Genomic DNA, 12,128 nt, shown 5'->3' on the forward strand with positions numbered 1-12,128 from the left:
TAGTGGCATCATTAGGCCCGGAACCATTTGCATCATTAGGCCTGGGACCAGTGGTGTCATTAGGCCTGGACCAGTGGCATCATTAGGCCTGGAACCAGTGGTGTCATTAGGCCTGGAACCAGTGGTGTCATTAGGCCTGGAACCAGTGGCATCATTAGGCCTGGAACCAGTGGCATCATTAGGCCTGGACCAGTGGCATCATTAGGCCTGGAACCAGTGGCATCATTAGGCCTGGACCATTGGCATCATTAGGCCCGGGACCAGTGGCGTCATTAGGCCCGGGACCAGTGGTGTCATTAGGCCCGGAACCAGTGGCATCATTAGGCCTGGAACCAGTGGCGTCATTAGGCCGGGAACCAGTGGCATCATTAGGCCCGGGACCAGTGGTGTCATTAGGCCCGGAACCAGTGGCATCATTAGGCCTGGAACCAGTGGCATCATTAGGCCTGGAACCAGTGGCATCGTTAAAACACACACCCTCTCCCCTCAAATGAAGTGGACACTTCTGATGATGTATCATGACGTCTGACGAGTTGACGCTTGCAGGGCTAGGGGCGAGGGACGAGGGGCGAGGGACGAGGGGCGAGGGACGAGGGGCGAGGGACGAGGGACGAGTGAATTAATTTTAAATGGACCGTTCCTGGTCAGAAATATGTCACTCGATCATCCCAGGGTTGTTTTGTGAGTCGTCATGGAACTGTTGTGGTTGCCTTTAAATGCTCTACAGTCAATTATGATGCATTTCATATCTTGGCTAGAAGACAGCGCATCCGCAGACGTGTTAGCCATCCTCCTACATCAGGTAAGTCCAAAATTACAATGTATAAGTGTAATGTCAGGGAAAGTTAACGTTTTCAAAAGATAACCAAACAAAAACAAAAGGACTTTTATGACACGTGTTTGAGCCGTCATTAGTAGTTGGTTTTCAGTTTTGGCTGACTTTTATGACACGTGTTTGAGCCGTCATTAGTAGTTGGTTTTCAGTTTTGGCTGACTTTTATGACACGTGTTTGAGCCGTCATTAGTAGTTGGTTTTCAGTTTTGGCTGACTTTTCTGACACGTGTTTGAGCCGTCATTAGTAGTTGGTTTTCAGTTTTGGCTGACTTTTCTGAGCGGATGTACAATCATTGCGAATTGAATTATGGGGCGCTTCAGGCCCCGGAGTGACTCGCAAACTCAATCAAAAAAGGAGGGCTGAGGGGTTTACGTTACCAACTTCCCTTGCTTGGCTAACCATTTGGACCGACGACAAAGATGGCCGTGGGGATTCCCCAAGGGCATAAGGCGAGGGTAAGTGGATGAGGGTGTGTCTTTCATGAGTTTGAAATGCAGCCAATGTCATCACTCAGCAATACTTCTGCCATCTATCCAATTCTACTCCAACCTTTTTGAGAAGTAGAGTATAGTTCAGGTGATATGTTTTAATAATTTCAGAAGGAATTTGCAATCCAAGATATGTCATTTTCTGAGGCATAATTATACTCTTCAATAGGTGTATTTTATATCCTGAAAAGGTCCTATAATCTTTCAGGATGTGAACTAATGCCCAGAGTGACATTTCTGGTTTAGTGAACTAAAGCAAAATGTCATCGGCATATAGCGAGACAAGATGTTCACGCCCACCTATACGAACACTATGATTGGATGAGATGAGATCTAAAAGCTGCCAAAGAAGAAAGGAGAGGACTAGCGGGACAACCCTGCCTTGTGCCACGTGATAGAAAAACTGTGAGGAAATGTTTCCATTAGTCAAGATCTGAGATACTGGACATTTGTACAGCAATCTAATCAGACCAACATACAACAGACCAATATTCATCCTCTGGAAAACGTCAAACATTCTATGCGGTCAAAAGCTTGTTCCGCATCTAATGAAGCCTCCACTGCAGGTTCTTGGTCATTCTCCACATAATGCATAATATTAAATAATCTTCTGATATTATCAGGAGATGAGCGGTTTCTTACAAAAGCCTGTTTGGTCCATATCAGCCAAGTCTGGAAGAACCTAATCCAGTCTAAGAGCAATGAGTTTTCCAAGAATCTTCTATGAAGTGTTCAATAAAGATAGTAGTCTATACAACCCACAAAGCAGAGGATCTTTCCCAGGTTTGAACAAAACTATGATCAGTATCTGTTCAAGTGTGTCTGGGAGCTTTTCTGCCTCTATGGCATAATTAAACATCATTAAACATACTGCAAAGAGGCTGAATTAGTTTTGGATCGTTAGAATTCAATAGGGAATCCGTCTAACCCTGGTGATTTTCCCCCAGCAGTGTTGAAAACGGAATCCCTAATTTCCTCGGAATGTCATCTCTTTTTCCAAGTGCTCTCTATCCTCATCAGTTAACATTTGTAGATTGAGTTTGTTCAAAAACTCATGCATTGTGGCAGGGGCCCCTTCAGACTGGTACAATGTCTCATTAAAGTCCCTAAAGACCAGATACATTTCCTCTGTGAACAACTGTGTCGTAGAGCTAATAACTCTACGAGCTTCCTCTCTCCTTATCTGCCAAGCTAGCAACTTCCTTGCTTGATCTCCATGTTCGTAGTAGTTTTGTTTTTGTTCTCGTAAGAGCGTTTTCCGCTTTATGGGTCTTCAGGGTGTTATATTCACTTTTGTTCTAATTTTTGTAGAGTTGAGTTGTCAAACGTTATACTATGTTCATTTTCCAGATCTATAATTTATTTCTCCAATGAATCTATTTGAGCCTTATACATTTGACCAGCACCTGAACTAAAGGATATGATTTACCCCCTCAGATATGCAAGGAGAGCTTCCCATTACATTAGGCGCGAGGCAGAGTTGTTATTGGTGGAAAAAAAATGTCGATATGAGTGTTCAGAAATGTTACAAATGTGGGATTATTTAGTATAATCCCAAATGTGGGATTATTTAGTATAATCCCAAATGTGGGATTACTTAGTAAGTATGTGCCAAACCTCCACCTTCTTGAGGGTGGCTGTGTTTAACTGGCTGGTCCTGAAGCCAGCAGGACAGAATGATGGCAAGTTTTCAGACTGAAACACATACTGAAAATTCTGACAGTGACACAGTGCCCCCCTGTGGACTGCAGCTTTACTACAACATCATATTTAACCCTGTTTAAAAAAAAGTCACAGTCCAACCTTCCTCTCCACATCCACTAGCCACAGTCCAACCTTCCCCTCCTCATCCACTAGCCACAGTCCAACCTTCCCCTCCTCATCCACTAGCCACAGTCCAACCTTCCCCTCCTCATCCACTAGCCACAGTCCAACCCTCCCCTCCTCATCCACTAGCCACAGTCCAACCTTCCCCTCCTCATCCACTAGCCACAGTCCAACCCTCCCCTCCTCATCCACTAATCACAGTCCAACCCTCCGCTCCTCATCCACTAGCCATAGTCCAGCCATCCCCTCCTCATCCACTAGCCATAGTCCAACCCTCCCCTCCTCATCCACTAGCCACAGTCCAACCCTCCACTCCTCATCCACTAGGCACAACCCTCCACTCCTCATTTACTAGTCACTGTCCAACCCTCCGCTCCTCATCCACTAGGCACAACCCTCCACTCCTCATCCACCAGCCACAGTCCAACCCTCCCCTCCTCATCCACTAGCCACAACCCTCCTCTCCTCATCCACTAGCCACAACCCTCCGCTCCTCATCCACGAGCCACAGTCCAACCCTCCCCTCCTCATCCACTAGTCACAGTCCAACCCTCCCCTCCTCATCCACTAGCCACAGTCCAACCCTCCGCTCCTCATCAACTAGGCACAGTCCAACCCTCCCCCCTCATCCACAAATCACAGTCCAACCCCCCTCCTCATCCACTAGCCACAACCCTCCTCTCCTCATCCACTAGCCACAACCCTCCCCTCCTCATCCACGAGCCACAGTCCAACCCTCCCCTCCTCATCCACTAGCCACAACCCTCCCCTCCTCATCCACGAGCCACAGTCCAACCCTCCCCTCCTCATCCACTAGCCACAACCCTCCTCTCCTCATCCACTAGCCACAACCCTCCCCTCCTCATCCACGAGCCACAGTCCAACCCTCCACTCCTCATTTACTAGCCACAGTCCAACCCTCCACTCCTCATTTACTAGCCACAGTCCAATCCTCCCCTCCTCATCCACGAGCCACAGTCCAACCCTCCCCTCGTCACCCACTAGCTATTAGTCATCTCTGGAGCCTACTTGCATTAGTCATCTCTGGGAGCCTACTTGCATTAGTAATCTCTGGGCTCCTACTTGCATTAGTCATCTCTGGGCTCCTACTTGCATTAGTCATCTCTGGGCTCCTACTGGAGCCTACCCTCCACTCCTCATTTACTAGTCACAGTCCAACCCTCCCCTCCTCATCCACGTATCACAGTCCAACCCCCTCCTCATCCACGAGCCACAGTCCAACCCTCCCCTCCTCATCCACTAGGCACAACCCTCCTCTCCTCATCCACTAGCCACAACCCTCCCCTCCTCATCCACGAGCCACAGTCCAACCCTCCTCTCCTCATCCACTAGCCACAACCCTCCGCTCCTCATCCACTAGCCACAACCCTCCCCTCCTCATCCACGAGCCACAGTCCAACCCTCCCCTCCTCATCCACTAGCCACAGTCCAACCCTCCCCTCCTCATCCACTAGTCACAGTCCAACCCTCCCCTCCTCATCCACTAGCCACAGTCCAACCCTCCGCTCCTCATCAACTAGGCACAGTCCAACCCTCCCCCTCATCCACGAATCACAGTCCAACCCCCTCCTCATCCACTAGCCACAACCCTCCTCTCCTCATCCACTAGCCACAACCCTCCCCTCCTCATCCACGAGCCACAGTCCAACCCTCCCCTCCTCATCCACTAGCCACAGTCCAACCCTCCCCTCCTCATCCACTAGTCACAGTCCAACCCTCCCCTCCTCATCCACTAGCCACAGTCCAACCCTCCCCTCCTCATCCACTAGCCACAGTCCAACCCTCCCCTCCTCATCCACTAGCCACAGTCCAACCCTCCGCTCCTCATCAACTAGGCACAGTCCAACCCTCCCCCTCATCCACGAATCACAGTCCAACCCCCTCCTCATCCACTAGCCACAACCCTCCTCTCCTCATCCACTAGCCACAACCCTCCCCTCCTCATCCACTAGCCACAGTCCAACCCTCCCCTCCTCATCCACTAGCCACAGTCCAACCCTCCCCTCCTCATCCACTAGCCACAGTCCAACCCTTCACTCCTCATTTACTAGCCACAGTCCAACCCTCCACTCCTCATTTACTAGCCACAGTCCAACCCTCCCCTCCTCATCCACGAGCCACAGTCCAACCCTCCCCTCGTCATCCACTAGCTATTAGTAATCTCTGGAGCCTACTTGCATTAGTCATCTCTGGGAGCCTACTTGCATTAGTAATCTCTGGGCTCCTACTTGCATTAGTCATCTCTGGGCTCCTACTTGCATTAGTCATCTCTGGGCTCCTACTTGCATTAGTCATCTCTGGGAGCCTACTGGAGCCTACCCTCCACTCCTCATCCACTAGCCACAACCCTCCTCTCCTCATCCACTAGTCACAGTCCAACCCTCCCCACCTCATCCACGTATCACAGTCCAACCCCCTCCTCATCCACGAGCCACAGTCCAACCCTCCCCTCCTCATCCACTAGGCACAACCCTCCCCTCCTCATCCACTAGCCACAACCCTCCTCTCCTCATCCACTAGTCACAGTCCAACCCTCCTCTCCTCATCCACGTATCACAGTCCAACCCCCCTCCTCATCCACGAGCCACAGTCCAACCCCCGTCCTCATCCACGAGCCACAGTCCAACCCTCCCCTCCTCATCCACCAGCCACAGTGCAACCCTCCCCTCCTCATCCACTAGCCACAACTCTCCTCTCCTCATCCACCAGCCACAGTCCAACCCTCCCCTCCTCATCCACTAGCCACAACCCTCCCCTCCTCATCCACTAGCCACAACCCTCCCCTCCTCATCCACGAGCCACAGTCCAACCCTCCCCTCCTCATCCACCAGTCACAATCCAACCCCCCTCCTCATCCACGAGCCACAGTCCAACCCTCCCCTCCTCATCCACTAGCCACAGTCCAACCCTCCGCTCCTCATTAACTAGGCACAACCCTCCACTCCTCATCCACCAGCCACAGTCCAACCCTCCCCTCCTCATCCACTAGCCACAACTCTCCCCTCCTCATCCACTAGCCACAACCCTCCCCTCCTCATCCACTAGCCACAACCCTCCCCTCCTCATCCACTAGCCACAACCCTCCCCTCCTCATCCACTAGCCACAGTCTAACCCTCCTCATCCACTAGCCACAACCCTCCCCTCCTCATCCACTAGCCACAACCGTCCCCTCCTCATCCACTAGCCACAACCCTCCCCTCCTCATCCACTAGCCACAGTCCAACCCTCCTCATCCACTAGCCACAACCCTCCCCTCCTCATCCACTAGCCACAACCCTCCCCTCCTCATCCACTAGCCACAACCCTCCCCTCCTCATCCACTAGCCACAGTCCAACCCTCCTCATCCACTAGCCACAACCCTCCTCTCCTCATCCACCAGCCACAGTCCAACCCTCCCCTCCTCATCCACTAGCCACAACCCTCCCCTCCTCATCCATTAGCCACAACCCTCCCCTCCTCATCCACTAGCCACAGTCCAACCCTCCTCATCCACTAGCCACAACCCTCCTCTCCTCATCCACCAGCCACAGTCCAACCCTCCCCTCCTCATCCACTAGCCACAACCCTCCCCTCCTCATCCACTAGCCACAGTCCAACCCTCCTCATCCACTAGCCACAACCCTCCCCTCCTCATCCACTAGCCACAACCCTCCCCTCCTCATCCACTAGCCACAACCCTCCCTTCCTCATCCACTAGCCACAGTCCAACCCTCCTCATCCACTAGCCACAGTCCAACCCTCCTCATCCACTAGCCACAACCCTCCTCTCCTCATCCACCAGCCACAGTCCAACCCTCCGCTCCTCATCCACTAGTCACAGTTCTGTACTGATGTAATTGTTGCATGTCTTCCATACAAAGTGTGCAGTGTTTGGATCTGCCAGGCACCACAACAGAAGCCTTATAGGGTCAGAAAACATCTCAAATACAGAAAGTAGCATTTTCTGTAAACACTCACTCCTTAACTGCAGGACAACGACTTCCAAAACAAACCACCTCCTTTCATCAGAGCCACCACCTTTCATCGCAGACTCTCAGATGTACACCGTGGCACTAGGTTACAGACACCATAACAGTAGGTTTAGGACCAGAGCAGCACTGCAGTGTCGTTGCAGATCCTGCTCCCCATGTTACTGCTACGGCTGGAAAAGCTTCTCCTAAAAACAGATCCGGGCTAATGTTGTATAGCTTGTCTTATACATTACATTTACCTTTAAGTCATTTAGCAGACGCTCTTATCCAGAGCTACTTACAAATTGGTGCATTCACCTTATGACATCCAGTAGAACAGTCACTTTACAATAGTGCATCTAAATCTTAAAGGGGGGGGGTGAGAGGGATTACTTATCCTATCCTAGGTATTCCTTAAAGAGGTGGGGTTTCAGGTGTCTCCGGAAGGTGGTGATTGACTTATAAACAACAAAACATTGTGGTATACTGTATGTCTAAGACAAGCTAGTCTGTCTGTATTATTCAGGGATGCAAACTGGTGAGGGCCCAGCTGGTGAGGGCCCAGCTGGTGAGAGCCCAACTGGTGAGGGCCCAACTGGTGAGAGACCAACTGGTGAGAGACCAACTGGTGAGGGCCCAACTGGTGAGGGCCCAACTGGTGAGGGCCCAACTGGTGAGAGACCAACTGGTGAGGGCCCAACTGGTGAGAGACCAACTGGTGAGGGCCCAACTGGTGAGAGACCAACTGGTGAGAGACCAACTGGTGAGAGACCAACTGGTGAGGGCCCAACTGGTGAGGGCCCAACTGGTGAGAGACCAACTGGTGAGAGACCAACTGGTGAGAGACCAACTGGTGAGGGCCCAACTGGTGAGAGACCAACTGGTGAGAGACCAACTGGTGAGGGCCCAACTGGTGAGAGACCAACTGGCGAGGGCCCAACTGGCGAGGGCCCAATTGGTGAGGGCCCAACTGGTGAGGGCCCAACTGGCGAGGTCCCAACTGGTGAGAGACCAACTGGTGAGGGCCCAACTGGTGAGGGCCCAACTGGCGAGGGCCCAACTGGTGAGTGCCCAACTGGTGAGGGCCCAACTGGTGAGGGCCCAAAAGGTCTGTCTTATTAGGTCTTGATCTAAAGTGAAACCTTCGCCTGTCAGTGAAACCTTCGCCTGTCAGTGAAACCATCGCCTGTCAGTGAAACCGCCATGTTGTCAGAGTGATACTCTCAGGGATCATAAACGATTTGAATGACAACCTTTGTACTCTCAGTTCCATAAAGTGTTCCCCTAACTGCAGAATATTACAATGGGTAAAATATTTAAAATAGGACATGAGTAACTTAATTCATTGATTAAATTCATAAATAATGTGTAAAATATTTCATGTTTTAAAAAAATACTGAATCAATTTGCTCTCCCGCCCAAACTCAACTGGACGTGAAGGGAAGCAAAGACAAGCCTCCCTTATTTCAAATGGAAGAGGAGTAAAAGTCAAAACTAACGTCTGATGCTACAATGAAGCGGTAAGAGAACAGTTTTAAGACCCCTTTAGCAGACTACTGATTTATTAAAGTCTTCAAATCAAACTCTATTTCAGATGTACAAACAGAACAGCACCTACCTGAGACTGACAAGACGGTGACTGAGGTATATGCACACAGACATACTAAATGATTGAACTTACCTGGTACTTCGCTGTGAACCATGTAGAATGTAGCAAAAACTAAAGCCCCAAATATGACCAGTTGTTTCATGGTGCTGTCTGTGTGTGTTCTCTCCAGTCTCCAGCAGAACGAGTGACGGTTGTAAACTGCGAAGGGAGGGGGATGTTTACACATCATCTCCGCTGACCTTCGTACTCATCACTGATACCAGGGCTGCGCCCCAACAGGAAGTGCAGTAAGGATATGGAGCCTGGTCCCAGATCTGTTGGTGCTGTTTAGGTTGCAGTAATATGTTATCAGACAGTCTTATCCAGTGAGAATTACTTCAGACAGCTAGGTGGACCAGTCATAGTCAGTACATTCATCTCCAGATAGCTAGGTGGACCAGTCATAGTCAGTACATTCATCTCCAGATAGCTAGGTGGACCAGTCATAGTCAGTACATTCATCTCCAGATAGCTAGGTGGACCAGTCATAGTCAGTACATTCATCTCCAGATAGCTAGGTGGACCAGTCATAGTCAGTACATTCATTTTCAGATAGCTAGGTGGACCAGTCATAGTCAGTACATTCATCTCCAGATAGCTAGGTGGACCAGTCATAGTCAGTACATTCATCTCCAGATAGCTAGGTGGACCAGTCATAGTCAGTACATTCATCTCCAGATAGCTAGGTGGACCAGTCATAGTCAGTACATTCATCTCCAGATAGCTAGGTGGACCAGTCATAGTCAGAACATTCATCTCCAGATAGCTAGGTGGACCAGTCATAGTCAGTACATTCATCTCCAGATAGCTAGGTGGACCAGTCATAGTCAGTACATTCATCTCCAGATAGCTAGGTGGACCAGTCATAGTCAGAACATTCATCTTCAGATAGCTAGGTGGACCAGTCATAGTCAGTACATTCATCTTCAGATAGCTAGGTGGACCAGTCATAGTTAGTACATTCATCTCCAAATAGCTAGGTGGACCAGTCATAGTTAGTACATTCATCTCCAGATAGCTAGGTGGACCAGTCATAGTCAGTACATTCATCTTCAGATAGCTAGGTGGACCAGTCATAGTCAGTACATTCATCTTCAAATAGCTAGGTGGACCAGTCATAGTCAGTACATTCATCTTCAGATAGCTAGGTGGACCAGTCATAGTCAGTACATTCATCTCCAGATAGCTAGGTGGACCAGTCATAGTCAGTACATTCATCTTCAAATAGCTAGGTGGACCAGTCATAGTCAGTACATTCATCTCCAGATAGTACATTCATCTCCAGATAGCTAGGTGGACCAGTCATAGTCAGTACATTCATCTCCAGATAGCTAGGTGGACCAGTCATAGTCAGTACATTCATCTGGACCAGATAGTCAGTACATTCATCTCCAGATAGCTAGGTGGACCAGTCATAGTCAGTACATTCATCTCCAGATAGCTAGGTGGACCAGTCATAGTCAGTACATTCATCTCCAGATAGCTAGGTGGACCAGTCATAGTCAGTACATTCATCTCCAGATAGCTAGGTGGACCAGTCATAGTCAGTACATTCATCTCCAGATAGCTAGGTGGACCAGTCATAGTACATTCATCTCCAGATAGCTAGGTGGACCAGTCATAGTCAGCTAGGTGGACCAGTACATTCATCTCCAGATAGCTAGGTGGACCAGTCATAGTCAGTACATTCATCTCCAGATAGCTAGGTGGACCAGTCATAGTCAGTACATTCATCTCCAGATAGCTAGGTGGACCAGTCATAGTTAGGACATTCATCTCCAGATAGCTAGGTGGACCAGTCATAGTCAGTACATTCATCTCCAGATAGCTAGGTGGACCAGTCATAGTTAGTACATTCATCTCCAGATAGCTAGGTGGACCAGTCATAGTCAGTACATTCATCTCCAGATAGCTAGGTGGACCAGTCATAGTCAGTACATTCATCTCCAGATAGCTAGGTGGACCAGTCATAGTCAGTACATTCATCTCCAGATAGCTAGGTGGACCAGTCATAGTCAGTACATTCATCTCCAGATAGCTAGGTGGACCAGTCATAGTCAGTACATTCATCTCCAGATAGCTAGGTGGACCAGTCATAGTCAGTACATTCATCTCCTCTCCAGATAGCTAGGTGGACCAGTCATAGTCAGTACATTCATCTCCAGATAGCTAGGTGGACCAGTCATAGTACATTCATCTCCAGATAGCTAGGTGGACCAGTCATAGTCAGTACATTCATCTCCAGATAGCTAGGTGGACCAGTCATAGTCAGTACATTCATCTTCAGATAGCTAGGTGGACCAGTCATAGTCAGTACATTCATCTCCAGATAGCTAGGTGGACCAGTCATAGTCAGTACATTCATCTCCAGATAGCTAGGTGGACCAGTCATAGTCAGTACATTCATCTTCAGATAGCTAGGTGGACCAGTCATAGTCAGTACATTCATCTCCAGATAGCTAGGTGGACCAGTCATAGTCAGTACATTCATCTCCAGATAGCTAGGTGGACCAGTCATAGTCAGTACATTCATCTCCAGATAGCTAGGTGGACCAGTCATAGTCAGAACATTCATCTCCAGATAGCTAGGTGGACCAGTCATAGTACATTCATCTCCAGATAGCTAGGTGGACCAGTCATAGTCAGTACATTCATCTTCAGATAGCTAGGTGGACCAGTCATAGTCAGTATTCATTCATCTCCAGATAGCTAGGTGGACCAGTCATAGTCAGTACATTCATCTCCAGATAGCTAGGTGGACCAGTCATAGTCAGTACATTCATCTCCAGATAGCTAGGTGGACCAGTCATAGTCAGTACATTCATCTCCAGATAGCTAGGTGGACCAGTCATAGTCAGTACATTCATCTCCAGATAGCTAGGTGGACCACCAGTACATTCATCTCCAGATAGCTAGGTGGACCAGTCATAGTCAGTACATTCATCTCCAGATAGCTAGGTGGACCAGTCATAGTCAGTACATTCATCTCCAGATAGCTAGGTGGACCAGTCATAGTCAGTACATTCATCTCCAGATAGCTAGGTGGACCAGTCATAGTCAGTACATTCATCTCCAGATAGCTAGGTGGACCAGTCATAGTCAGTACATTCATCTCCAGATAGCTAGGTGGACCAGTCATAGTCAGTACATTCATCTCCAGATAGCTAGGTGGACCAGTCATAGTCAGTACATTCATCTCCAGATAGCTAGGTGGACCAGTCATAGTCAGTACATTCATCTCCAGATAGCTAGGTGGACCAGTCATAGTCAGTACATTCATCTCCAGATAGCTAGGTGGACCAGTCATAGTCAGTACATTCATCTCCAGATAGCTAGGTGGACCAGTCATAGTCAGT

At 49.2% G+C, this 12,128-nt stretch overlaps 1 protein-coding gene across 1 annotated transcript in view; it reads right to left on the minus strand.

Moving 5' to 3' along the window:
• Positions 1 to 8,964, minus strand: part of si:dkeyp-73b11.8 (BPTI/Kunitz domain-containing protein) — a 37,122-nt gene extending 28,158 nt beyond the window's left edge. Inside the window, exon 1 of the mRNA XM_046352121.1 lies at positions 8,806 to 8,964. Coding sequence (XP_046208077.1) covers positions 8,806 to 8,962 — 157 coding nt within the window. The 5' untranslated portion in view covers positions 8,963 to 8,964. The remainder of the gene's footprint in view (positions 1 to 8,805) is intronic.
• Between the last annotated feature and the right edge of the window lie 3,164 nt (positions 8,965 to 12,128).

Source organism: Oncorhynchus gorbuscha, linkage group LG06 (assembly GCF_021184085.1).
Source record: "Oncorhynchus gorbuscha isolate QuinsamMale2020 ecotype Even-year linkage group LG06, OgorEven_v1.0, whole genome shotgun sequence".
Classification (NCBI taxonomy): Eukaryota; Metazoa; Chordata; class Actinopteri; order Salmoniformes; family Salmonidae; genus Oncorhynchus; species Oncorhynchus gorbuscha.